This window comes from Rhinolophus sinicus, linkage group LG12, assembly GCF_036562045.2.
Source record: "Rhinolophus sinicus isolate RSC01 linkage group LG12, ASM3656204v1, whole genome shotgun sequence".
NCBI lineage: Eukaryota > Metazoa > Chordata > Mammalia > Chiroptera > Rhinolophidae > Rhinolophus > Rhinolophus sinicus.
In genome coordinates this window covers 67,304,460-67,332,448 of record NC_133761.1, presented here as the reverse complement: position 1 = coordinate 67,332,448, position 27,989 = coordinate 67,304,460, and the positions used below count along the sequence as shown (strand labels likewise).

Below are 27,989 nucleotides of genomic sequence, written 5' to 3'. Positions count from 1 at the left end.
CGGGCTGACGTGACGCTAAGGGGCTGCACGCTGCTCGACAGGCACCTCGGGTTCTCTGCCTACAAAGAGGCCCAACTGCAGCTGCGCCCTCGGGAGGAGGATGTCGAGTAGCATCTGAGACCCGAACAGTTTAATTGTTAACGGCTTCTGTGAAAGGGACAGAGGCAGAGGAGCAAACACAGCGCAGGCAAACATGATCGGTGGCTGTGATGGCAGAAGACTGTTCTAGAAATCGCAGGGAGCTGGCGTCACCGTGGTGCCCGAGGGGAGGGCCAACCTAGCTGAGGGCTGACGGCAGACTGGTAACAACGGGCCGCTGCTGAGAGAAGCAAGCGCGTCAGCTGGAAGACAACCCACCCACGAGGACGCCTGAAACGCGCCCAGCGCCGTTACCTTGAAAAAGAATCCACAGCACACCTTCTGGCCGTCATCGAGCTGCTCTTTGTCACTTTCCCCGTCGTCTTTCTCCACAGACCCCTGGGCCTTCACGGGGGCTTTCAAGTCTGAGAGGGAAACTTCAATCAGATTGACGCTTTTAGGAGCCGCCGCTGGGAAAGACAGCCGAGCAGCAGGCTCTGTGGGGCCCAGGGGGCCCTCGCTCGGTGTCAGACACACAGTCTCCGTGACCGGCTGGGACAGGACTTCCGCCACGCTCGACTCCGGCGGCCTCAGCTCCTTGGCGTCCGGGTTCTGCACCTGCTGCTCCCACGTCTCTCTAGCGTCCTCGTCCTCCTTTCTAACGTCCTCCTTGGCTCTGGACTCCTTCACCTGAGCTTCTCCGTCGTCCCCAAAACACACAAACGACCGCGTCTGAATGGGAACCTGACTCGGGGAAAACCTCCGTAGCCGAGGGAGACTGTCCACGGACCGAGGGGCCGTCAACGTTCGATTCAGGGGCGTCAGTTTTAACTCATTTGGCCGAGGAGTCCTTTGATTTTTGACAGAGAAAGAGGTGCTTTTCCTGGCAGCAGACTGCGGGGACGGATGCGTGGGACGCGGGGAGTCTGAGGACAGCGGGGCGCTGGCGGGTGACGGGCCGGCCTGCCGGGAGGGTTTCGGGTCCCGGACGTGTCTCTGTGGGGACGGCTCCGGAGGGGAAATCACCCACGACTGCCGCTCCCTCATCTGCATGAGCATCTCCTGCTGAAGAGACAAGCGCTGCATCTCTTGTTGCAGAAAATGCAGGGACGAGTTGAGCTTTTCGATGGACTTGGTGTACTCCAAAACCTCCCCTTCGTTGACCGTTTCTTCTGAGGGGCTGGCCAGGTTCCACTGCTTGTCGGGGTCCACAGGGGTGGTGGGCGACTTGCGCCACTTGCCTGGGGCGCTGTCCGCGCTTTCCTTGATGTCCGCCAGGGACCGGCTCCTCTGGCCGCCCGCTCTGTCCGGCTCTTTGTCCTTGGCTCGCTCGCTGTACACCTTCTCGTCCTCCGCCCCCGCGGCTTCCTCCCGGAGCGGGGAGATGCCGTCCCCTTTCTTCTTCACGACAGTGAGGAAGGCTGTGCGCCCCATCTTCTGCCTCTGTTTGGTGAAGGCAGCCTCCACCTTCTTCTTCTGGGCCTCTATGGCTCGCCTCTTCTCCTCCAGCTTCATCCGCAGCTGCACCATCTCGGAGGCCAGCAGCTGGGTCGTGTCCCGTCCCTGTGGAAGGCCGGCCTCGTCCGGGATGTGCGCCCACGTGACCACGTGCGGGATGTTCAGCTCCGAGCCCTCGGGGGTCGTTTTCTGAGAACTGCTTCCACTACTCTTGCCATCGGTGTGGTTCAGTTTCCGGAACTTCTGTTCGGCAAAGCTGGTCATTTTCACCCCAGAGCTGGAAGACGCGCTGCTGCCAGGTTGGGACTTGGTGCTCACGGTACTCGGGCAAGGACTCAGCGCTTCCCGGGCACCGCTGCCCCGCAGCTCCTGCTCTTGAAGGAACCGGGACGCGTCGTCCATGGCCGAGTCGAGGCTTACTGTGTAATCTCTCAAGGAAGAATCTTCATCCAGAGTCTCAGGAATGTCTTCTGAAGGAACATGAATCCCAGTGTCCACCTCGGTGTTGTCGGTGATGGGACTCAAGGCGCCTCTCGTGTCGGCCGTGTCCTCAGGACTGGCCGGATGCCGCTTGACGTTGGTGTTCAGGAGACTCAGGTCCTGGCTGTGAAGAAAGAAGCCGTTGGCAACTTGGTCTGGCCGAGGTGTGTGGGGAGACTTGTCCGTGTCGTGAATTATTTGTAATGCTTCTTCAATGCTCGGTGTCTCGATCTGATTGCCAAACTCATCCAGAAGGACTCTGTTTTGTAAAGGCCCATTTGGAAGCTCGTAAAGAATGTTCTCATTAGAATTTAGCTGATCTGCGCGAAGGTGCGCGTAAGATTGGAGGTCACTGGCAGAGCCCATATTAAGTTCTTCTTCAATACTTTCTGCTTCCTCTTCTCCGTTTACAGGCTTGAAGGACAGATTTTTCCGAATGTTTTTAGATACACGATTATTGTTCAGAGAAAGTCCTTCGTTACTAATAGAACGAGTGATTCCTCGGTTTGGGGTGGCTCTCTGTACAGTATTTTCCTTATCAAAAGAAATATCAAATGAAACTCCATGCACTGATGATCTGAAACAAATTTAAAGAGATAATCCTTAGGTAAGCCCAGAAAAGAAATGGGTTTATATCACTGAATAATTATTTAAAATTACAGTCGTTCCTCGGCATCTGTGAGGGCTGGGTTCCAGGACCCCAGCAGACACCAGAATCTGTGGGTGCTCACGTCCCTTGTAAAAAATGGCGCAGTATTTGCACGTAACCTACATGCATCCTCCCGTCTACCTAAAGTCATCTCTGGATACGTATAATACCTGATACAATGTAAGTGCTGAGTGAACAGCTACACTGTATCGTTTAGGGAACAATGACACGACAAAAGTCTCTAGATACCCAGTACAGACACAGTCACCTCGGCCTTACCATACAGTACACGCCAGCACGTCAGCAACAACGTGACTTTTTTTCCTGAATGTTTTCAATCCATGGTTGGTTGAATCCACAGATGTGGAACCCGCAGACACCGAGGGCTGACTGTACACCACCTCGTTTCTTTCCCAACTTCTCAATCATACTGTCCAAGGTAAGGTTTAGGGCTACGGGCTACCTTTGACATTTAACCCTCTGATCTATCACCTATGTTGCCCTTTTCAAATTTAGGTGCTAATTAAAAGTCCATTCCAATTTGGTTAACAACAAAAAAGAGACACGCACACAGAGAATTAGCATTTGTTGATAATGTGAGGACACTAAAAATAATTCTGGTTACCTTTTCTCTTTGGGCCATGTCCCTATGAAGCCATCAACGTACGACATAGATGAAGACCTTCTAATTCCTCCTTCAAATGCCAAAAAAAAAAGTCATTGAAACCATGTAAAAAGTTTTAACTTATAGCAATTTAACAGATTTCACATATTTGAGGATTCATGAATAGCACTAAAAAATAAGTGCATATGGAGAAACAGAGATCATTTTATCAGGAAAAGCAAGCAAAAAGAAACAAATCAAACTTTTGGTGTGTATGTAACATTTTTTCAGGAAAAAAGTCTGGATATTTTCGTTTATCTACATTTATCCTCAATCATTTCCCAGTTAACCCATTTCAATGGCATTTCTTAGGCTTTTCTCAAATCTATTACCTGAGGCTGGAGAATGAGCTTGGGGACGTGAGTGTCGAGAAGACAAATGATGAGAAGAGTGTGGAAATGCAGATTCTTCCCCACTGCAATGTAAATACATTTAAAACATTACGTTTTAGCTCTTTTAACATAAACTTTATATAGAATGGCTGAAACTAGGAACACCACCTTCACCTCTGACTGTGTCCTAAACTAAGAAAGTATAATACACTGTTGAAACCAAAGGTTGGCTGTGATTATGTCTTTATGCATTTTATGAAATACATCCATCTCCACGTCCTTGAGAGAGAAGATACGCACATCATTTTCTTTTTACAAACCTAAAAACTGAGAAATAAAAAGTGAAAGCCCTCAGTTTGAAATACTTGGGTCAAATCTAAACCTGTAGAAGCTGCAGGTGCAACAAGCCCTCTAGGCCCGGCCACCTGCCTTCTGCGTCTCTAAGTCACATCAGGACTAACAGAGCAAGCTACCTATGAGGGTACGGGGCTTTCCGGTAGCTTCTTCTTTCAGACCACCCATTTCCAGGAGGTTAGACAGGCTAGTTCTCAAATTCGAACGACATTTGGCCAAAATTAGGTGCTTCTCTTTCTAAGTGTTACGTCTGCAACGGCCTATGTGCAGACAGGAGGATGAGTTAAGCATCCCCACCCCAATCGGCTGGGAACAAAGTGGGGAACAGGCCACAGGGACTTCTGCAGCCCTGACCACATTATTTTTCCACTACATGAATAAGTCAACTGGTGAATTCAGAGGTAAGCAACAGTACTGTGTTCTTACTATTTAATGAAAACCTAAGTAATGAGCTTTTCTGAAAGTAACAATGCCTTGCTTTTGAACTTGAGTAACCTCGCTCTGTCTGTCTGAAGCATATGCTCCTCTGTGGCTGCGGCCTTTCCCCCTGAGCTGCACCTCACATTTTCTCCGTTTTGCTGGTAATCATCTGCTGGGACGGTCAGAGATACTCACACTGCCCCCCGTCACGTTTGTCTCTATTATTCCTCCCTCTGAAGCCATGGCCACTTGCTACTCTCCCTTACATCTGTGACGGGAGGAGAATCCTGAATACACGCAAGGAAGTCATGCAAATACTCTTTTCTTCTTTCCCAAATCATGGCTAAGGGACTGTAAATTCCTACGAATTGTCTCCCTTTCACATCTCCACAGGGGGTTTTGATCTGGGGTAACTACTGGCCAGGCTAGGAGCCATGTGTGTAGAACAGCTGCTAGAAATGTCCTTTGCTTTGCCTTCTTCCTATGTTTTCTTTTTTCCTTCATACAGCGATTATTTAGGTACAATGACATTTGTAGATGAGATGAGAGGGTTACTAGGGTCCCAGAATGACAGCTATACAATGTCTCTTCAAGGAAAAGAACTCAGATTTCCTTCTGGGTTAGAGGAAGTTTTTCTGCTAAAAAAATGGAAGAAGGTGGCCACTCAGATGCCTGAGCGGCAGAAAAGGCGAGTCTTCCAGAGGGCCTTGAGACATTCTCCAGTGTCCGAAACATGGAAGGCTGTCCACTCAGGGTCCTAGAAATCATAATTATGGAATAATCTACTCTTCAACTGGAAAGTTAGAGATTTTAGATATTTCATAGTTTAAGAGTTACGGCCTAGAATACCAAGTGTTTTCTAAATTTTCAAGTCGGGAAATGTCACAATGCTACCACCCCATGAAAGCACTGAGGAAGTAATATGTAGGTAGAAGTTTCCCATGGGAAAAAACAGAGAGAAGCTCCTAGATCAGCAATAGTCTAACTTACCCTCTTTGTGGTAAATCTCAAGGATAGTTACAGAGTAGAAAGCTTAACGCAAGTAGTAAGAAAATTCACAGTAGTAAATCAGAGGGTAAGGGGAACAAAATGCTTCCTCAACCTGTAGGAAACGCCGTAGGAAGGGGGTACGAGCACGGTGAGGGTTTCACACATACTAGAAACTTCTCAAACGGGAGGAGTGAGTGACACCTGCAGTACAAGTGCATAGTCAAGTTCCTCTTTTCATGCCAAGCCAACAAGTCATATGGAAAGTCTTTCAGTTTCTTACTCATAATTTTTTAAATGTATTTTTAAGGGATCTGCTTGAATTTCTAAAAAACCCACAAAAGACATCACTTTTAAATTTAAAAAATCAGATAAATTAGGGAGTCCAAAGTCAATATAAATTTTGGGTTCTAGTAAATACACATGAAAGCTGATTACAGTATCTGCTGAAAAACATATTTAAACATATTAACATCTCTATCATATATTTGGGTCAGAATTATCAGGATTATGCTGATATTAAATTTTTACTTAGGTTTCAATTCAGTTCCTGATATTAACAACTAAAGCATTAGATAAAGATTCAATATTACAATAAATATTCTACCGTGACCTCTCAACAGCTACAGTACCAAACAAACAAAACAGGAAAAACCACTGCAAAGATTAAGCAATCATAAAAAAATGTAAAGATCTAAACAGAATTTTAAAATGTCTCCCCGAGGACTAAGAGTTACCTATCACTTCAGCAATCCTCAATCATAAACAAGGCATGCAGCAAGTTTGGTTTTAGGCTGGTTATGTGGACTTTAGAATATATTCTCCCACTTTCCAGTGTGATTCATAAAAGCCTATTTATGAAACATTCATTTCAGTGTAAATTTCAATTACATTTAAGTTAAAAGAGGCTTTAATGGGGTAAGCTGATTAAAACTTATTTTGTTCAAAGTCCAACTGAAATTTTAAAGACTCGAACATGATATAATCTTATTTTGATTTCATTAGTAGCGAGCCATGGGGAAGGGGAGCATTCTGGGTTCTACCTCGCAGGGAAGCCAGAAGAACAGGAACGGTCTGAGGGGCTCCTTCTGGCGGCATTCGCGACAGGAACTGGAGACATGTCGCTCACAGGTTCAGCTACAACAGAAGGTAAAACCCCTCAAAATGACGAATGAAGCATGTTTCCAACATTATTTCAAGAATTCTCGACCACAAATAAAAGCTTAAATTTAATCTCAATTTCCACTATCACTTATAGAGAAATCGTAGCATGTTTAAAGCTAGCTTCTTAAATAATTTTCAAAAGGTAAAATTTTCTTTAAGCTCTTCTTGAAGTGTTCTGGCTTTTAATTGAGGAAAAAGGCCTAACATAAAATAACTACAGATATTTAAAATAAAAATAAGTCTGAGTGTCCAATTTTGTTTCTTTATGGAATAGTTGATATTTTGGTAATCAGTTAAAGGGACAGAATTTCATTGGTTAATAATTAATCCACTGATATAGTTTACATTTTTGTATAAAAAACTCTGGAGAAGACGCAATTGACTTTTTGCCTTTGAGACCTAGTATAATAGCTGTTGAACACTTTGAACAGTGGGCTTCACAAATGAAATCAACAAAAGCAATGTATGGGAAAATTCTATGTGAACTGTAAAAAGCTGAACAGATATTGGTCATAACTACTGAAGTCATCCGACTTTACCTAATGGCCTTAGGGAAGGCTCTCCACTTCCTTACAGGTATTCTTTGGTACATAATGGCTCAACACATACAGTCTGCCTTAAGCAGCTTGGGACGGAACAGGTGACTTCTTACTGCCCGTTTCCCGGACGTGCCTGAGATGCAGCGGCTGCTCCTCACAGTGACATGCAGCCCCCCTGACTACACATTTTCCCTCCTTCCTGATCTCTTTCTCTTTGAGGTTTTGGGGCAGGAGGATAGAGATGGGGAGGAATAAGGGTACTGGTGAGAAAAATACTAAAATTTGGAGCCAAGGAAAGCAGCTAAGCCATTGGGAAGCACAATAGTCACGTTTTGTGTTGGGAAGGACAGCCATCGGCAGCGGAAAAAACTGGTCCCAGAGTTACGCTGGGGGAACTGCTCTAGTGGGGCAGACTTGTAACTTAGGGCCATTTTTTCCCTATAGAAATAAACCTCTGGTTTTATAATGGAAGCCAGTGGAAAATTTGTTTTGTTTTAGAGAAAATGCAGGAAGATTTTTGTTCTTTATTTCTAGAGGTGTTTATGATAACCCCTCTATTAGTTTTCTTATTATATACAATCAATAGATCATGATACTATAACAATCACAAAACCTATTATATATATATATAGATATATGTGTGTGTGTATATATATACACACACACACACACACACACACTTTTAGTATAGTTTAATGCCAAATTCAAGTGGTAGATTAAAACCAAGCCATAATTTGAGTGGATTCCTGGTAACAATGTTAAAAACTCAGACTCTAATAGGGAGTAAAAGCTAGGGATGGGGATAAAAGATGCAAAGAGAAAAAGCGAACAAACAGTTAAAGCTGAAAGTTCTACAAGATCAGGCTTCAAATGCAAGAGCCACCCTCTCCATTTTCTTTTCCTCTCCTATGTCATTTGTGTCTCAGAGAGAATTTAGTGGCTTTAAATATTAGAATATTCGGGCTTGATCAAGCCTACAGGCTGGAACATGAACCAACGGGAGGCTTCCCTCTAAAAGAAGCAGTGAGACGACACAAACTCTCCCTGCGGCCTGTTGTTGGAACGTGTAAACATAAGCAACTGGTCACCTCCTCGTGGGCACACCGCGCGGGGCTGCACAAACGACGGCTTCACAACTTCAAACCACCAGAAGAGCTCTGCCATGAACACCAGGTAATTACTCTGTGAAGAGAGGTAAGAAATGGAAAGAAGAATCAGGTGAAAACTGGACCCCAAAGTAGTGACAATTACCCATTAAAACATGGATTAAATGTTGTTCATCCATCACTGGAGTATATCCACTATGGGCTATAAAACCTAGACTAGAATATTAGCGTCTGTAGGTAAAATTTACAATAACTCTTCACATTCTCTACCGTTCCAGAATGCTGGTCCGGTTTGTCTGGCGCGTTAATAGCACTAACTGTGCAGAACTTGGAGGTAATACATAAGGGGTTGTTCTTCCAAAGGCAGTATGCAGACAGCCTTTGACACTCTAAGACTGGTTGTCGTTTACAAAAGAATAATTAAGCTCTTTCCAGATCCCTAAAAATTTCTCCAAAATGTAATCAGGTGTCTAGTTTAAAAATATTACATCTACGTGCTGGATAATGCTAAACTCAACAGTAAAACAAGCACTAAGTAACAGAGACTCTAGGTTGTTATGGCTAATTCTTAATAAATTTGAAATATACAAAAACTTTATTCACACAGTTTAATGTACTTATTTAGTTTTAAAAAGTTACTAATAAGGATAAGTCAAAATGTCATTGCCTTCTATTTTTAGTTGGAAATGTGAATAATTGTTAAAACAGCTTAAAATTAAAGGGATTAAGAGGGTCCTCAAGAGCCTATTTCTTCTACAAGCTTGTAGCTTTAAAGGCATAGCTCATAAAAGCTTTAAACATGAAGAATTATTTTAATCGTAGGGCATCTGGTTAAAAACTATACAAAATCTGTTTTTATAATTATTTAAAATAAATCATGTCTTTCAAATTCTGGGTATTTAGCATCTGATAAAATTGTTACTATCAAACTGATTAATATTTGATGAGGGAGGTCCTATATTACATTTCAGTTTTCAAAATTACCGTTGGAAATACGACTGTGTTTCAATGCCTGGCCTCCCTCCTCCCCGTTAATTATGAATGATCCCCAAGGCGCCACACGGCGCCACACTCGTTTAGAGCTCAGCTCTCTGTTTTCTCATATTTGAGGTGGTGACTTTCAGACACTCATCTCTTACCCAGCCGTTCCAGAAGGCTATTGTGTATGCAGGGAGCGAGGGAAAGGGGAGAACCCAGGGTGTCTCAGGTTTTTGTCTTCAGCAAGTGATGGTACCATTTAATGAAATGGGGAGATTGTGAAGGAAGGGATCATAAGCTATTAGCGCTGAGATGCTGGCAGCCCTTTCAGTGGACCTGTCGTGTAGGTGGCTGGAGTCTGGAGTATTATGGAGAATAAGGAACAGTGGTGAACGGCATTTGGTAGGCTTCCTACTTGCAGCATTCGCTTTTACCTATAAATTACCAGAATATTCAAACATTTATGTACAAACACATACTATTTTTTTTTAAGGAGGGTGCAGCTCACCGTGGGGATCAAACCGGCAACCTTGGTGCTATTAGCACCGCGCTCTAACCAACTGAGCCAACTGGCCACCCCCCAAAGACACAGTATTTTAAGCAGTCATTAAACTTTGTGACTTTTTTATAAAAAGAAAAGCGACTGTTTTAATGCCTAAGGCTGTGTGTTGGATCCCATTCCTGCTTATCTTCTCAGAGACTTTACATTCTTAATTATCTTTCTTTGTCCTGTACATTTATTCTTCCCCTCAACTGACTCCTGCCTACTTGGCTTTTAAACACGCTCAAATCTCTCCCATTGAAAACCAAATGAAGGCGTCACTCAGGACCCCTCACCGTCCAGTTTCTGCTTGCCCCGCCTCTTCCCTCTACACAAACTCCTCTGACAGGGGCGTTTCCTGACAACCCGTCATCCCCTCCCCTCCAACTCCGCGTCCACCGGGTCCTGCACCCAGGGCATCGCCCCCCCAACACGGCAGATGCTCAGGTCGCCCATGACTCCCCATGTGGCTAAATCAGCAGCCTTCAGTCTTCGCCTCACTTGACCTCCTGCTTTGTCCCTCCCCATAACCCTCTGCAAACTGCCATCCATGGCCATCAGCTACCAAGTGACTCCCAACTGTGCTGACTGCACTCACACATGCCATGGCCTTCACAGCGTTTTCTCTTGGACGTCTCAAGGTCACCTCAAGTGCCCAGAATTGAACTTCTTAGTGACCTTCCCCAGCCCGCTCATCCTGCCCCGGTCTCACCTCACTGAACGGCACCACCATCCCCGTGCGCAAACAGAGACCCAGGCGGCGTCCTGTGCCCCCTCCCTTCTCCCTTCCCATATCTGGTTCATCACCAATTCAGGCAGGACAGAGTGTGCGTCCTAAGTTTCTCTGCATCCACCCACTTCTCTCCATCTTCATCATAATCACTCTGATTTCAGACTCTCTTCATCTCTTATTTAGAACAAAATTGCTTCTTTTAGCTTATTAAGCCAAACAAACTTTTCAAAATGAACACACTTTCCATGCTCTTGGGAAACGACCATGGGCTCCAAGACCTCCAAGAGGGCACCTGATTGGGTCCCTTTTTAAATTTCTCCACCTGCATCTAATGCCACATTCTACGAGGTTCCTCACCTCACCCTCCAGACTATCAGGTCTAGAAGGACAATCTTATGCTAATCATTATCCCTTCAGTGTTTAAAACAGTGCCTGGTCCGTGATAGATGGTAAATAAGTATGTATTGAATAAACACATAACAAAAAAGGCTAGCTGACAAAACATCAAATGCTGATAGGGAATAGCTCTGGATAACATCACTGTGATTTATATTTTTTCTTTATATTTACCTCTACTGTATACTTTCTAAAGCCAAAGTGTAAAATTACATTGAAAGTACTGGTGCTGGTTCCCCTCTACTAGCACAGCTACCTGAAAGCCGCCTGCATCTTTTGGGAAAACACTGTGTAGTGCACAGTAATTATCTGTTGCTGGGGAAGTAATTAGTATCTAAAGGACCTTGGTGCTCAGCACCACTAATCATCAGAGAACTGCCAATTGGAACCCCACATCGCCTCACACCTGTCAGAACAGCTGTCATGCAAAAGACAAAAACAGCAAGTGCTGGCGATGCTGTGGAGAAAAGGGAACCCATGCCTGCTGGTGGGACTGCAAATCAGGGCAGCCGCCATGGGAAACAGTACGGAGGTTCCTCAGAACATTAAAACCAGAGCTACCTTTGACCCAGCAATCCTATTTCTGGGTATAGTCTCAAAGACAATGAAAATAGGATCTCAAAGAGCTCTCTGCATGCCCACCTTACCGCAGCATTATTCACAAAAGCCAAGACATGGTAGCAATGGGGGGGGGAGGGGACAGGGGAAGGGGCAGCCACAGGTGAATGGGTAAAGAAGAGGTGGTGCATACACACAATTGAATGTTATTCAGCCACAAGAAAGAACTCCTGCCATCGGCAACATGGATGGGCCCTGAGGACACTGTGCTAAGTGAAATAAGTCAGACAGAGAAAGACAAATTCTGTATGACTTCACTTATATGTAGAATCTGAAAAAGCCAAACTCATGGAAACAGGGTCAAATGAGTGGTGGCTACCAAGGACTGGGGGACAGGGTGATGGGAGATGTTGGTCAAAGTGTAAAAACTTCCAGTTATAAGGTGGGTACATTCTGGGCTCCAGTGATTGTATTTACTGGTACTGTGTTACATACTTAAAAGTTGCTAAAACAGATCTTAAGTGTTCTCATCCCCCCAAAAAAGGTAATTATGTGACATGATGAAAGTGTTAGTTAATGAACACTTCAACCTTACACAATGTTATATGTCAATTATATCCCAATAAAGCTGGAAAAAAATATTTGAAGCACCTTGGTAAGATAATTATCCTAATAACACAATTGTACTGTTTGGCCACAAGATGTCAGCAAAGTAAGAAATAATTTTCCCAGTTACTAAACCTTATGAAGATCATTTCTTTCTGAATTTATGGTGATTAAACAGTAATAAATCTGTTACTATATTCCAGGAATGACACCAAATCAATTTCATTTACAAGCTCTTCTTTCCTCCTTTTAGTTAAGCCATGTGGCTATACAGTAACACTCTTAAACAATGTAAACAATACAGAGTACAGATATAGAATATAGAATAAAAAGTAAAAATATGCTTTAACTCCTCTCCCCCAAATCCTAATGCCACGCTCAGAAGAAACCACTGTTAAAGGTTTTGTGTTTATCTTCTATAGACCTTTTCCCATGCGTCTCCATATGTATATAGATTTACATAAAAAAGAAAAAGGATTTAAAAAAAATACTATATCAATTACATCAGCTATATATAACGTTTGCTGCCTGCTTTCTTCACTTAATGTCTTGCAGAGCTTCCTATGTCAGCAAAAACACCTCTGGCTCCTTCCTTTAACAGCGCAGCCGTATCACACAATATTCAGGCTGTGTCCCTGCTACGATGAGTTGTTTCCAACCATTCACCACCGTGGGTCACACTTATCCTGCCTTCTGTGCACTTCCGGTCTGGTTGGAACATGTCAAGCTGCCCTCTGAGAGGCCACGCCAGTCTGTACTGACACACGGACGGGAAGACAGAGCCTACTTCCTACACCCACATAAATGGTTGTCATTAAAGTGAATGCGCACGCGGGCCAGGAAACCTCTCAAAGGCTTCAAGTCTTAAAACAGTCAGTTGAAGACAAAGCTGTGGTTCTAATCACTGAGCAGAGAATACAGAAAGTGAGCAATGGCTTCTCTGTACACAATTATCTTCTTTTTTATTTTTTTAATTTTATTGGGGAATATTGGGGAACAGTGTGCCTCTCCAGGACCCACCAGCTCCAAGTCGCCATCCCCCAATCTCCAGGGCACAGCTCAGCTCCAAGTCCAGCCACAGTCCCCAATCCCCAGTTGCAGGGGCCGCAACCCACCATCCCCTGCATGAACCAAACCCTCAACTCTGTTGCCGAGAGCTGGTGCTGCAACCAACTGAGCCATCCGGCTGTGACTCCGGAAGGTCAGCGGCAGCTCATTGTCTTCAATCTAGTTGTGGAGGGCGCAGCTCACTGGCCTATGTGGGAATCGAACCAGCAACCCTGTTGTTCAGAGCTCGCGCTCTAACCAACTAAGCCATCCGGCTGCCCCAACAACTATCTATTTTAAATATGCCTGATTTAAGAAAATGTCTATATCCGGATCATGCTCAGACTAAGTTAACCTACACGTCAGGGCTCTATACCGTGTTTCCCGAAAAATGAGACCCAGACAGACCATCAGCTCTAATGCGTCTTTTGGAGCAAAAATTAATATAGGACCTGGTTTTATATTATATTATATTATATCTGGTCTTATATTATAGTAAAATAAAACCAGGTCTTATATTAATTTTTGCTCCAAAAGACGCATTAGAGCTGATTGTCCGTCTAGGTCTCATTTTTGGGGAAACCCTGTATTACTTATTGGAAGTCCAGGGTATACAACTTAAACAATGTAATAAGTCTATGTCTCAATGTATCTAATGAGATCATTTTTTTCTTTGAGATTACAGACGGAGTATTTAAGTTTTTTCACAGGTAAGTGCCAGAGAAGGCATTAACAAGACAGACATGGAGCTCATGTTCCCTAATTTCTATTTTGACAGAAATGGCAAGGTAGAAACCTAAATTAATCAAGGTTTTTCTTTTGCTGCGTCAGACAGTGGGGAGTGGGCAGTATTTTGGTCAATAGAAATAGTGGCTTAGCTTAACAATGCCTTTCCTCTTGGCTCTACCTTCTACCTTGTGGTAACCCAGAAACAGGTGAAGGACAGAGATACTGGAGAGTAAGACTTTCAAGAATCACAAGGCACCCCTGTGATGGGTCCATGGCAGTGTCTGCTGAGGGCGGCACTGGAGCTGCGCTTAGGACTGAGATAAACTTGTTCCTCTCAGGCAGGCGTAAAAACCTACTGTCAGACTATTTAGTCCCGAAACCTGGCACGTGGTAAACTTAGGGCAGGTGTGTGAGAGACGTAAAGGGATTCCGTGGCCAGGGCTGCGAGGAACAACCAAGGATTAATCCCTGCCATGAAATCCTGGAGCAAGCAGCTGCTTTTCACGTGCCATTCCGAAGCAATTCTGCCTGAGCCACGTGTCTTCACCACTAGGAGGAAAGTTCTAGAAGGAGAGGGATCCTGCTTTTGTTCACTGATTTGCACCACCACAACTAGGTGCGCGTACGTGTCTTGAGAGAAGGGCAGTGGCCTAGCGCTGACAGGCAGTGTGGTAACAGGCAGCAAGGGAGCGGCTCATACAACGGGCCTTTGCAGGAGCTTCATTTCCAGACGACTGTCGCCGTTGCCTCCCTAGGTCTCATGTCCCGTTCTGGGACCTGAGGGCTCCTTCTTCCCAGACACAGTCCACAGAGCGGCTGGAAGCTGCAGGTTACCGACCGGTAGCTCTTCATGCTCCCACCACTGTGTGTTAGCATCTGAGATGCGGATACTGAATGGCCTGGCCTCTGTTTTGCTGACATTAGGACGACAGGTCTATTTTGTACTAGGACTGTATGGTTAGCTTTACACTGTAAAAACAACCCGTAGCTAACAGTGTATTAAAAAACATAAAATAAACAGAAAAAGCAAACGCTATTTTTTTCCAAAAGCTCTTCTGATGTTACAGTTCATTTAAGCTTAAAGTGGCTAGGCCCTTTATGTATCTAATTATGTGTTTTTAAACCAAACGAAGGAGAGGAGAATTACTGAATGTACCTTTATGGACGAAGCAGCGTAGAGCATATCTTCCAGGGTAAAATGGCAACACTGGTTCAAATATTCTTGGCAAAATTCTTGAATCAGCTGCAGATTATACAGGCTATCAGCCAAAGACATGGTTTCTTTCAAACAAATATCTTCAAATAGGAAAAGAGCAAGGCAATGACTTGGGGTTAATTTCGATAATATATACATTTCATACCCATTTCATAATCAGTGACTTGGTACAAATACACGATTAGGTGGAATCTGTTTTAACAAACATACAGGGAAATATGGTGATCATTACGCAGGAAGACTTAGAAACCAAGCACTGCCTTACTCAACTACCCTCCTCAGGATTATACATAACTGTTCCTTTTAAGAAAGCCTTGTTATTTATTAAATATTGTCTTAAACATTTGTTACCATCTATCTATAGTTCAGAAATACTTCCCTGGAGCACTTACCCTCTAATCTGACAACCCCAGGACAGTAAAAATGAATGAGGGCAGCTAAAGCACAGCCATCGGTACCATCTTTCAGCAGATTTTCTACTACCGGAATGCAAGGCAGCTGCTTAAGCAACGTTTGTTCTTTCCTATAACGAGCCTACAATATAAAAAAAGAAAGAGATGAAAATAAAGAAATACTAAACAACATACAGGAAAACTCCATACCGTGGTCGAATGTATCACAAATAAAATATGTCCAGAGAAATGAGAATTACTCACCAACACCCTTCTTTTCTAAATAATGCCAGACGTTACTTGAACAAAGTGAAAAACATGGCAGCAGCAGTTGCATCTTGAAGCTAGCACTTAATATAACATTACATGGCTAATTTACATGAAATGACAGTTAGCCCAAGGATTTAAATAAAGAAGCATCAGGAACTGGTCTTGAAGACTCTGTACCCAAACCATCAGCTCTGCCCTCAGTGCCCCGGACAATTCCTTTAGGTTAATGATGGCCCCCTCCGGACTTCCGGTTCTCCTAGGGAACCGCAAGAGTCCTGCCGGGGCAGAAAGAACACCCAACTTATCAAAACGGGGGCAGGGAGAAGAATCCGAGACCACCCTTAAAGGAAATCCAGGGATTAGAAACATGACTGAGGAACTGGAATAATATCCCCAAGACATTCTGGCTTATCGTTGGCATGTTACAGTAACGCCAGTCAAGTGCAACAACTCTGAAACGGAAAAAACCCTCCCAACTGAGGTTTCATTAACCAGTAACAGAGCAAGTATAAGGGTTTCAGCTCCCCCTCAGAAAAACAGGAGAGACTTTCGCTTGTTAAAGACTGCTCAGTGTGACTTGACAGACAGTTATAAAACAGTTTTCTAAAAATGAGGCACGCTGTGAAACTCAGTGGGTGAGAGAACAAGCTCCCGCGACAGATGACCCAGGTTCCAATCCCGCTGCTCCCACTTACTAGCTCTGTGAGCATGGACAAGTTACTTAAACGCTCACTTCTCAGTTTCCCCATCTGTAAAATGGGACTAACAGTACCTGTCTTCATAAGACCACTGAAGGATTAAACGAGATGCCGGACATGAAGTGCGGTGTACACCACTGGGCACACGGCAGGAAATGCCCGTCACCGGCTCTCAGCTCTCCTAAAGCCGGGAAAAGCAACGCTGGAGACGTGATGACGATGCACATTCAGGTATTTTATTAGCAAAATATACGATTATATTGCTTACTGTTCTTCAAATAGTTTTTTTTTTAATCAAAACTAATTTTTCTTTTAACTCCATCTAAACTGGTCATCTTTATATTTTAAAATATAATTATGAAATAAAATACTTTTGTGAGAATAAAAATAGAAAAAGAATGTACTGAAAGAGAAACATTTAATATTTGGTGGTGAAGCCAGATTTCCTTTCAATGGCAGCCTCAGAAAAGCACATGCCTTCAGGAAGAAGGAGACAGTTACTCCTGTTTCTCTCTCACTGGCTACCCCAGAACAAGCACCATGGGATGCTTTCCCTCTTGAAGATTTTCAGAGAAGCTGGCTCTCGTTAACTGGTGCCGGCTAGACATCTACATTTAACAGTATGACCCAAACTCACAGCGTACCTATATTCAGAAAACAAGCACATACATGCACTATACAAATTCCTGAATTGACTATTTTTGCACAGTCCTTAGAAAACATCCTCACTTTGCTGCTAGTAGACAGTTAAAAAATCAACCATAAAAAAGGGGGGAAGAGAAGGGAGGGCAGGGGAGAGAACCAGAGAAATCAACCAGTAGTGCTTCCAGCCTGAGGCTTCCTTTCTCACACTTGGTCAGCACAGTTCCAGACCTTACACTACTTTCTTTAAGAACCAAGTAGCCCTTGGAAGTCCTCCAAATTGGCTGCGCTTGCCCTCAGACTCCCCAGATCTCTAACACTAGCCTGTTTTCAGCCTGCACTGGACTGAGCTGAGCGCCCAGGGTCATGGAAAGAACTGGATTGTGTGCTAATGTTCTCTGCCAAGAGGCCTCTGCACACACACACACACACACACACACACACACACACACACACACACCCTTACTGAGCTTTAGCAGTAAACGTCTATAGCTCAGAACGACATGCAGAGGCTGAGGAGTGGCAGCCAGAGCTGCATCAGGCAACCCAACTTTCATCTTGAAGTCGTGTGCGACTCCCGGACGTTCATGTGCAATTCAGGAAGCGACAGCCTCTTAGACTTGCATGTGCTATGTGCTTTATCAACTCACTGCATGGAAACCGTCCCTGTTCTTCCCATGAGCTGAGAAATTTGGCATTTAAAAGGGGCAGCACACTTTCTTTCAACATTATGTTGTATTTCTAAGTTCTATTTTTATTTCTGAGGGTGTAAAATACTTCTTAAGTGGTCTCACCCTGAGATTTAATCCTGAAATTTCAACCATTCAAGTCCAATAAAAATTTAATATAGTTTACATCCAATACTGGTAAAGATACAGAGAATCTGTCACTTTTTTATCACACACAATGTCCCCTATAATTCAGGCTGAAAAGAAAATGATTCTTTCAAAAAGATAATTTTAAAATACAAATAATTTACCATGCAATTCATAGTCATTTTTACTAAAATTATTAAAACTAATGAGAATCTATATTCATACTTTTTTTTAACCTAGTTACTGATGGTCTGTGAATATACACAAGATTATATCAAAAGGTGCTTATACTTTAAATTATTTTTAAAGCTTCTAATCGCAATCTTGGATAGATTTTTTTTTATCTTTCTATTTTACATTAGGATCAAATACCTTAAAATTCAATCTCTATGTAGTGACTAACAGAGTTACATGAAATGACTGTATCGGCGAGACAGAAACAATACCGTTCTATGATTACAATTCTGGAGAGAAAATTGAAGTAGCTGGGCAAACTTACTGGAACCAGTTTCCAAAACCATTTGGAAGGAGACTTCAGAGGAAGCAGCAGAAACAAAGGGAAAGCAAGAGGTAAAGGGAAAATTCATCAGAATTATTTTCAATGAACAAGTTACAGTCAAGTTTCTGATAGTGGCATTCCAAGTTTATAGTTCCCACAACATTTTTTAAATGTTAATTAATATTTTCGTTTAGAATATATAGGTTTATTTAAATTATAAATATATCCAGACAGAAATAGATGACAACCCATTAAATAAAAATCCATAAATTCACACAGATAATAAAGAGATGATAGACAGAGAACAGACTTGCTGATAACAGAATCCTAACTAATAAGCACAGAAGAAAGGATGGAGTTAGAAAATGATCATTTTGTGACCATCATCACAGAAAAATCAAATTTAGGTAGGTATCATCAATGAATGCGAAATCTAGAGTGAGGGGAAACGCTGAAGAGGGCAGGATATTTACAGTCTCAAATTACTTATTACAAAAGGAAAAGTAATAACCATGCAGTCAAGAAACTAGGCAATATCTTAACTGATTCAAACTGATGTCATCTAGTGGGGCAAATGGGTACCATGTGCCTCTGGACAGAATACCACGAGAAGGACACAATTTATTATACACAATATTCCAGTCTAAATTAAAGCACAACCTTAATCTAATTGTGAGGAAATATCAGAAAACCCCTAATTGAGGGGTATTCTATGAAAATGACCTGTATTCTTAAAAAACATCATGAACAAAATTGAAAAGCTAAGGAACTGTTTCAGTTTAAAAAAGACCAGAGATATGACAACTAAATACATTACATAATCTTGGATTGGATCTTGTACTGGAAAAAATATATAAAGTACAATTGGGACAACTGTGACAAAATTGCAATATAGGCTGTAAGCCTGATCGAAGTATTACACTGACATTAAATTACCTGCACTGTGGTTGCATAAGTGAATAGCTTTGTTCTTAGGATATATATTGATGTATTAAGGGGTAGAGGGGTATGACGTATGCAACCTCTTTCAAATGCTTCAGAAAAATGTACGTGTGTGTGTGTACATATATTACACACACACGGAGAGAGACGGGGCATGAGCAAATGTTAAACTGATGAATCTGGGTAAAGAGTAGATAGGGTTCTTCTACTTATCTTCCATCTTTCTCTCTGAAATATTTTAAAAGAAATGTTCTTAAAAAGTCCTACGAAGTCTTCACCAACCCAAATCTTGGTAGGGTCTTCTGTCCAAATGCACAAGACTACTGACCTATACAGCTGGTGGAGAAATCTAATTTCTATAGCACTCTTAGGCAAAGGTTAAAACCATGCTACTAGGACATCTAATACATCAATCTCTTCAGGCCAAATCATCTTTATAAAATACTGCTTGGAGGAAAAAAATCATGGTACCATCTCTGAATTTTAAAAATGTTTAAAATGCCCAGTTCCTCCCTTAACTACACTGAATGAGCTGGTAATACAACAGGGGCATACTCCAGAATTGGGGTACTGTGTTAGCAATAAAGGCGAGTAAATTACTGTGAAATAGAAAAGGGACACTGGCAATAGATGCAAGGAAGAACTTAATAAGCACTGACCACAAAAGTGCACACAGGTTAAATTGTAACAACAGAATGGAATCTTAAGGGAAGAATTCTAAACAAGGCAGGTCAAGTCTTCACAATTATTTAAATAAAATAGTAGTATGAAAAAGGAAACCACGGTACATCTAAGAGTCAAACCAAATAATGCATCTGAGAATGATGTGCTGTATTAGAACATCAAGTGTCTGTTTTATGTATTTGTCTACATATGAAATAGAGAACTGAATCAATTACAACATCACAAACTAACGTTCCCCAAAGTAGGCGCCAAAGAACACTTATTCTATGAGATATTAGTATACATCATTCATAAAAGAGTTTGAAAACCAAGTATGTTTGGGAAACAGCTAGACAGGCTCCTTAACTAGGCATTGACTTACTAAAATGAGTTGTGATATTCTTAAAAGAGCACAGATCAGGCAGCGTTTCCCAAACATGTGTGACTTCAAACCCTTTTCTCAAATAGTATCTTAGGTGCTGTTTGATGAAATAGAGTTGAACAAAAAAGTGGGTTATGGTTTTTAATTGCTAAGGCGCTTTGGTTAAGGTAGAAATTCACATGGGCTGAGGTAATCGAGGAGAGCACACACTACTCTCGCTGGGGAAAGTGTAGTCTATTTTGAGACCATACCTTTAAATGAAAAGCAATTAGAGCTCAGTGAATGTCTTTTCTCCAAAGGTAATTCTTTCATCCAATTACCACCCCCTGTAGAACACCTCGCCAATATTTCTCTTTAAAAAGAGGCAAATGTTCCACTGAGTACACATGTATCTTTAATATTTTGAGAAACAAACTTGACTCTCTCTATCATTACTATTCTAAGCTTAAGAATACAAAGCCATACATTCACAGTTCTTTCAAAACCACCCAAATGGTCCCCTCACTATTCCCAAATGTGCCTTTTACTTGCAACTTAATGTCTGCACTTGGGTCACTCCCTGTGGCCGAGTGCCCTACTTTGCAAACACTGCCATGAAACCTGCTAAGACCCTGTCCAGGCCCACTGCCTCGCGCAGGCCTTAGATGTGTCAGTGCCACAGTTACCATAAACCTGCTAGTGATGTCTGTCTGTCTGTCTGTCTGTCTGTCTGTCTATCTATCTGTCTGTCTATCCATTTATATATACACGTATATGGAAGTTTATGATAACCAGCTACTTACTACTTTCACCAACCTTTCGTTTTTAGTACTTTACGTTTACTAATATACTGAGAAGGGAAAATCTGAGAATGACTTTAGTCGCAGAATTTAGGAGCCATTTAATCCAACCTTTAGTTTTGACAGATAAAGAAAACGAGGCCCCCAAGGCACCCGCAGCAGAACCAGTCTGACCTGACGTCACTGCTCATGCTGCCACAGCACTTTGCACCAACTCTCTAAGAGAATGAATGCTGGCCTTCGTGTCACGGGCTATACCCTTTAGAGATCTTTAAAGCAGGGTTGCCAGATTTAGCAAATAAAAACACAACATATTCATGCAACTTATACCAAAAAGTATTTGTTGTTTATCTTAAATTCAAATTTAACTGGGCATCCTACTTTAGAATCAAAAGGAGTATTAGAAGCAAAAAGGGCAAGTTGAAAAAAAAATAGAGAAAATCACATTAGCAAACTGAACAAGACATTTTCTAGGCTGGCACTGCTTATAACGCCTTCCTCTTGGGACACCAACCAATTCAACAATCAGAAACACATCATCAGAAGACCTGATACCTAAAGCAATACCTTTGGATTTTAATTTTGGCCCAACACTAGTAATATACAAGCATCCCTCAACAACCACATATATCTTACCAAGAAAGTGGCTGTGAAAAGAAGTTTCACGAAATGAGAATCTCTGACAAGGACAAAAGGTAAGATGTGCTATCACCCAACAGCGTGGGCTCTGTCTGCTGCTGCGTGGGTCACAGACAACAGGACAGGCACCTGGGCAAGGCCATTAGTGTCATCACTTAGGCCAATGCCATCGTCACCTCATTCCTGGTTAGAGCCAGGAGCAAAAGTGGGGGCAAGGTTACACCCATCTCCAAGGCAAAGGTCTCAGCTCCTGCGGGATGGGAAAGGGACGGACTAGGGAATGCCAGGGAGGAGGTGGGGCAGAAGCTGGTGGAAGGCAGGCAGAGGGAGCACACAGTTTGGGGTGACGGGCAAAGCGGTTTCTGTTCCGCTTCAACTTGAGCGGAAAGGACGTCCACAGAGATGAGGGGTCAGCCCAGGCAATACTGTCAGGAGCTGTCAGTCAGCTAAATGGGGGTCACTGGATCCCTAAACATCAAACTCAGACAAAACCTTAGGTGGTCTTCCCCAAAACTTTTTCACTGAAGTTGGTAATACCCCAACAGTTTTCCCTTTCTTTCCTTCTTTCTCTTTCTCTTCTGACAAGTACCAGTGACCAGTAGGGTCAGCCCAAAACGAGTACAAGTGCGGGATCACACTGAAGAGACTTCGTCTGCATGGAAAACGAGGTTTCTGAATACTTACAACTTCTTATACCTCAATGCAAATACTATCCATGTTTAACGGGCTCTCATTATAATCCATTTCAAAACATGTAAGAAACACTATGCTGTAGAAAATATACTTGTGGTCTTAGTGTATCACAGGCACCAACATTCTAAGAAGAAAACTAAATGCTGTTCAGGAATTTTTAAAGAATGAATCCATGTTACCGTTTCTTCTTTCCTCACAGAGTGACCACTGTACAACTTACAATTCCTGGAATATAATTACACGGCTCTAGTCATTAACCATTTTCGCTAAACACCACCATCCAATCAAGCTTCACTTTGTTCTTCTTCACTGCGTACACCACGTACATGGTATTTATGGCGCCTCTTCCTAGGGTACAGTTCCCATCATCAAATAACAACTTAATGAACTGGTAACATTTCCCAAAACAATACACGGATGTGAACATATGTCGAGTCTCACAAAGGCACCATTTTTTTCTTTGCAATATCTACCTTTTGACCTCCTGGAGTTTCAACTGTGTGATGTTCTTTCAATTTCTGTTCTTGTTCCATTATGTCTTTCAAATGTTCATTTACCTTAAAATACAGAAACATCAATTTGAAATTATATTCACATATAACAAAATAACATGTATCTTACAATGTCTGTGGTCACTTCCGATGTTAAATGTCAATACCACTTAAATGAAGAAAATTTCATTTTCCCAACCAGAAAAAAGTACTTTACAGGTGTTACATTTGATAATCTAAAATTCATCATTAATTTATTAACTGTTGCTGAGCACCTACTGTGTGTCAGGAACAGGTTGGACTGCTGGAGAATAAAAGGTATTTGTTAACTTCAGTTTTAATGCTTAGGAAGCAGTAAAACTTTTTTTGGTAAAAATGTTACAATCTTTTAGGACTAGTAAATGAAAATTATTTTCCCTAATGTTGTACTGGCAATAGAAACCACTTTGAATCAAGTTCTGAAGCTGTGACGTCATAGATACGCCCTGGACTGTACGTGGGTCTGAGTGTGGTCAGAAGGCCAGTTAAAATACATGAAAAATTTTTGCATGTGGAAGCTTTTTGAGGTGGGCTAGTTTATTCCCTATCAGATTGCTCAAATAGCCCCCAATGCAAAAAGGTTAAGAAACAGTCTCCCTAGTGCATAAAATATTTATTGAGCATATTTACACAATTTTGGATTTTGAGTTAATGATTTTAAGGTCACTCTAGTAATAATGAATAAATGTTTAATTAATAATGGCACTCTAGGAAATATTAATGCCCTTATCAGCTGCTATAAACGCTAAACTAAATTAATAATTTTCTCAACTCTATTGCCTAAAATTCACATCACTGGCTAAAAAAAGTGACTGGAGAATTTGAAGTTATGATAAATGGAATTAACAACAGTCGCCGAGGGTCTTCTCTGTGACGTTATCTAAGGCGTTACAAGGGGTTTAATCAACACACAGGGTCACTTTGGCTAGTGAGGCTGCCGCGCTCTGAGACCTCCCAGAGGGCCACCTGGCTGCATAAAACACTCTGAGAGACAGCAGAATGGAAGAGACCCGGGTCCGACTCAAAACCCCCATTACAAGCTGTGATCTTAGCAATTTCTTGACATCGCTGAACCTAGGTGCTGGTTTGAATAACACCTACTTCCCAGTGCGCTCTGGGGGACATGGTCTAAGACGGTCCCCAGTGAGGCCTGGGGTGTGGGCAAGACCTGCCCATTGCTTCTAACCAACAGAACAGAATGCAACCAAGGTGATAGGCTATCTCTTCTGTGATTTGTGACCTCACGTTGTCATTTCTATCTTGCCAGCAGACTCTCTCCTGCTGGCTTTGATGAAAAACCTGCCATGCTGGGAGCTGCCCCACGGAGAGGCCCACATTGAAGGCAGCTTCCAGCCAACAGCCAGGGAGAAACGGAGGCCGTCAGCCCACCTGCCCAAAATGTACCCTGCCAACAACCACCTGAGCTCGGAAGCAGATCCTGCCACAGTCGAGCTTTCAAATAAGCCCCAGGCCAGACCAACACCTCAACTGCAGCCGTGTGAGGGGCTGTGAGACGAGGTGCACCTGAGCCACGCCTGGGTTCCTGACCCCCAGACACTGGTGTCATGAGACGCTACAAAGAAGGAAGTCAATAACTGAGATACTGAAAGGGTGTTGTGTAAGCAGCTGAGTGTGTGACAATCATTATACCACAAGCGCGAGCAGAGACTAAAAGAGATAATGTGTAAAAGGTACCAAATAAAGTGCATGGCACATAGCACACACTCCATACACAGAAACCACTGCCATGATTTAGAGACACCTCCTCAAAGCCATGGCAGGTGGTTCTGTATCTGGGAGGGCTTTGGCAAACCCTAATCAAAATACTTTGGGCTGGTGTAATGGTATACATCACCCAAAACACCAAAATCATAATTACAAGACAATTTTACACGTTGCTAATTCATTAACTCCTAGAATAGGGAGAACACAAAAACACTACAAGACAGGTCACTTAGAGCTATTTAACTATTTGGGTACACAAAAGGGGTAAATGAAATAATCAGCTTCATAATTCTCAAACCAGTTCCCAAATGCAAGGAGAAAGCTCTACTATCCACGCTGAAACATGACATCCCTTGGGCAACTCAAGGATAAAAGCTAACGGTTTGTGTCAGAGAGCCCACCTTGAGTTACAGGTAGGCCACCTCGTGAACCAGTGGTGAGGACCAGTGACCCAGAGAACGACAGAACAAAAGTTGGCTCTAGCAATACAAATTAGTTAAAAACCCATGAGCTAGAATGACACATTCATTAAAAATACCTATTAATTTAAAAATATACACTCGCTTTTATTTATTTTTTCATTTTAAAATATAAAATAATAATGTGTATCCTTGCCTTGATACATGTGTAAGTCTAAGGTTAGTCAATATTTTCACTTCCCTCCTGAACACACAAATCTTAGAAAGGCTTTAATTCACATCACCTCCTTTCATCTTCCATGCTATTTTCCCTACAATTAGTCCTTTCTAACAGGCCTCAGAATTAGACACTATGCTGATTTTAATAACACTTACTTACACTTACCCAGGTATATACCAATTTCTCTTTATCATTGCTTCCTGCAGCCCACTGCTTTCTTCTAGGTTCGATTTCTTTCTTCTTGAAGTACACCCTTTAGTAGTTCTCTATGCAAAGGCCTGACTGATAAACTACTGGTCTTTAGACAAATCTTGATTTCACTTTTAGTCCTGAATCAAAGGTGCAGAAATCCAGGCTCATGGTTATTTTTCTTCAGCTCCTTGACGAGTCTGCTGCACTGTCTTCTGGCTTCGAAGTCTGCTGCCACTCACTCTGTCATTCCTTTAAGGGACTGTCTTTTATCTTCAGAGTTCTGCGATTCCATTACTATACTACATGCAGGTGTGGATTTATTTTAATTTATCCAGGTTGGAACTCACTGTGGTTCCTGTATTTGAAAGTTTATATCTTTCATCAACTGTAGAAAATTTTCATTCATTGTCTCCTCAAATATATTCTCTCCCCCCGATCTCTTTTTGGAATTCCAATCAGGCCACCAGCCGCGATTTCCTACTTTCTATCTCAGCACTCTGGGCTTCGGTCTGGGTCACTTCCTCTCAGGTAACTAACTTCCTCTTCAACTACATCTAATCTACTGTTTAAACTGAGTTTTCAATGACTAAAATTTTTCATTTCTGAAGTTTTATTTGATACTTTTTCCAATATGCCCTCTGCAGTGCCTTATTCCTTCCTATGGTTTTTCTCCATGTTTTGTTTTCAGTCATTTCAGCATTGTTTGTATAGTCTTTTTCAGATTGTTCTCCTTTCTGACATTCTGGGAGGGGAGCTGCCATGTTATGTTTACTCCTGACTCTTACATGTGCTCGTTACTTCTTCATGAGCTTCATAACTTTTGATTGTCAGTACTTTTGAATCTGCAGAGAAGATTCTCCCTCCCCCACTGCCTGGGAGATTCCTACAGCTGTGGGTCTGCAAGTGACCCCTCAGAGCAGGTACACGTGCTTCTTGGGGCATGCAGGAAAGGTATCGCGGGCCCAGCCCGAGTCTGTCTGTGAATTGGTTGCTATCTCCCCTTTCTTCCTGGCTGTCAGAACCGTGGTGGTGCTCAGCTTCCATATGCTCAGTTATGGAGGCCTCTTTCCAGACCGAGAGGGAGACGCCCCATCAGCTGCAGACAATCATGGCAGCCTTGGTCTTCTGGCCAGAGGGCACTTCAGGCACAGGCAGGAGAACCAGCTGAGTGGGACCTGGGGTGGGAGGGGAACTTTCTGGGTAAAGGTTCTCCTTGGTCACAGAAGAGTCCAGAAGACCTTCTCATTTTTGCTGGATGTTGTCGTGACTGTGTGTGACTCCTGGACTCACTGCTGCCACTATACAACCATGACTAGAAATGTCATACACAGTTAAGATGACAAAACAGAAAAGACGGAAAGCGCCTGCATTCACAACGCTGCTGCTGAGCCCCAAATTAACTCACCCTGGACGTGCCCGGCCTCCAGGCGACTTGCCATGTGAATAATGAACCCCTTAAGCTGTGTTGCGTTGGGTGAAGTCAAGGAGATGGTGAGAATGAAAGGCTCAGTGACGTGGAACCCATGACGAAGCTGAGCATTGCACTACTGGGCTATTAGAGCAAGCGGAGGGGTGTGCAAGAGGGAGGCGGCTGCACGGGTGTACAGGTCACGGAGGGTCTGATGCCCATGATTCTCTATAGCGAAGGAGGAGCGGAGAAAAAGAGCACCAGATGGAAAATAAAGGACCTCCAGGGACCAAGTGTCAGATGGGCCTTCTCCATGGACTCGCAGGTCACGGGTAACGATGGCGGAGGTGGGCGTCTAATACTTAGATTCTTGTTCCAAGCTTCACAGAAGCACTCAAGGAAGGATACCTGAAGATAAAACTGCTTTGGAATCTGTTCAGGTCTTGTTCACAGATAAGGTTTAATTTTCTCTGGGGTGATAGTTGTAGATGAACTAGAATCAAGGGGAATTAACCACACCAATTGGCAAAGGGAGTGACAAACTGACAACCTAAACATCATCAGGGCACAAATAACTAATCACAGTTCCATAAAAGTTTCCAAGAAGATTCTAGAATCGACATAGTCTTACGCAACTCAGTCAAGCAAACCGAAGAGTCATCTCATTGGAAACATGAAAAATGATTTCATTCTTGGGTTCAAATCATATGTCCAAACAGCCACAGCGTGTAGTTCCCTGCTCTGAGTGCTCTGAATTCTGTAATCATCTGGTATGAACTACTTTAATCATTATGAAATACAATCATATATATTACAGAATATATAGAATCTATTTTCATCATTTTAGCAGTAGTTTTTGTTTTGTTTTGTTTTTAGGGAATGGGCAATTTTAACAAGAGTCCATAGCTTTAGCTTTCACTTTGATTTAAAACAAAAAGAGTAATGGAGTGTATCTTAGACCGTTCGGGCTGCTATGACAAAAACCCCATAGGCTGGGGCTTCTAAACCACAGACACTGATTTCTCACAGTTCCGGAGGCTGGCAGT

The 27,989-nt window shown here is 42.7% G+C and overlaps 1 protein-coding gene across 4 annotated transcripts in view; it reads right to left on the bottom strand.

The window, feature by feature from the left end:
* CAMSAP2 (calmodulin regulated spectrin associated protein family member 2) overlaps positions 1–27,989 on the bottom strand; it is a 62,887-nt gene that overhangs the window by 6,610 nt on the left and 28,288 nt on the right. For 2 of the 4 annotated variants that reach the window (XM_074317093.1, XM_019750881.2), the window contains exons 4-12: positions 22,923–23,006; positions 18,352–18,384; positions 15,428–15,569; positions 14,976–15,115; positions 8,214–8,307; positions 6,466–6,559; positions 3,662–3,744; positions 3,291–3,360; positions 394–2,593 (exon numbers count right to left, since the gene is read on the bottom strand). In XM_074317093.1, coding sequence (XP_074173194.1) covers positions 394–2,593; positions 3,291–3,360; positions 3,662–3,744; positions 6,466–6,559; positions 8,214–8,307; positions 14,976–15,115; positions 15,428–15,569; positions 18,352–18,384; positions 22,923–23,006 — 2,940 coding nt within the window. The remainder of the gene's footprint in view (positions 1–393; positions 2,594–3,290; positions 3,361–3,661; positions 3,745–6,465; positions 6,560–8,213; positions 8,308–14,975; positions 15,116–15,427; positions 15,570–18,351; positions 18,385–22,922; positions 23,007–27,989) is intronic. The other 2 variants (XM_074317094.1, XM_019750882.2) reach the window with 1 other exon arrangement.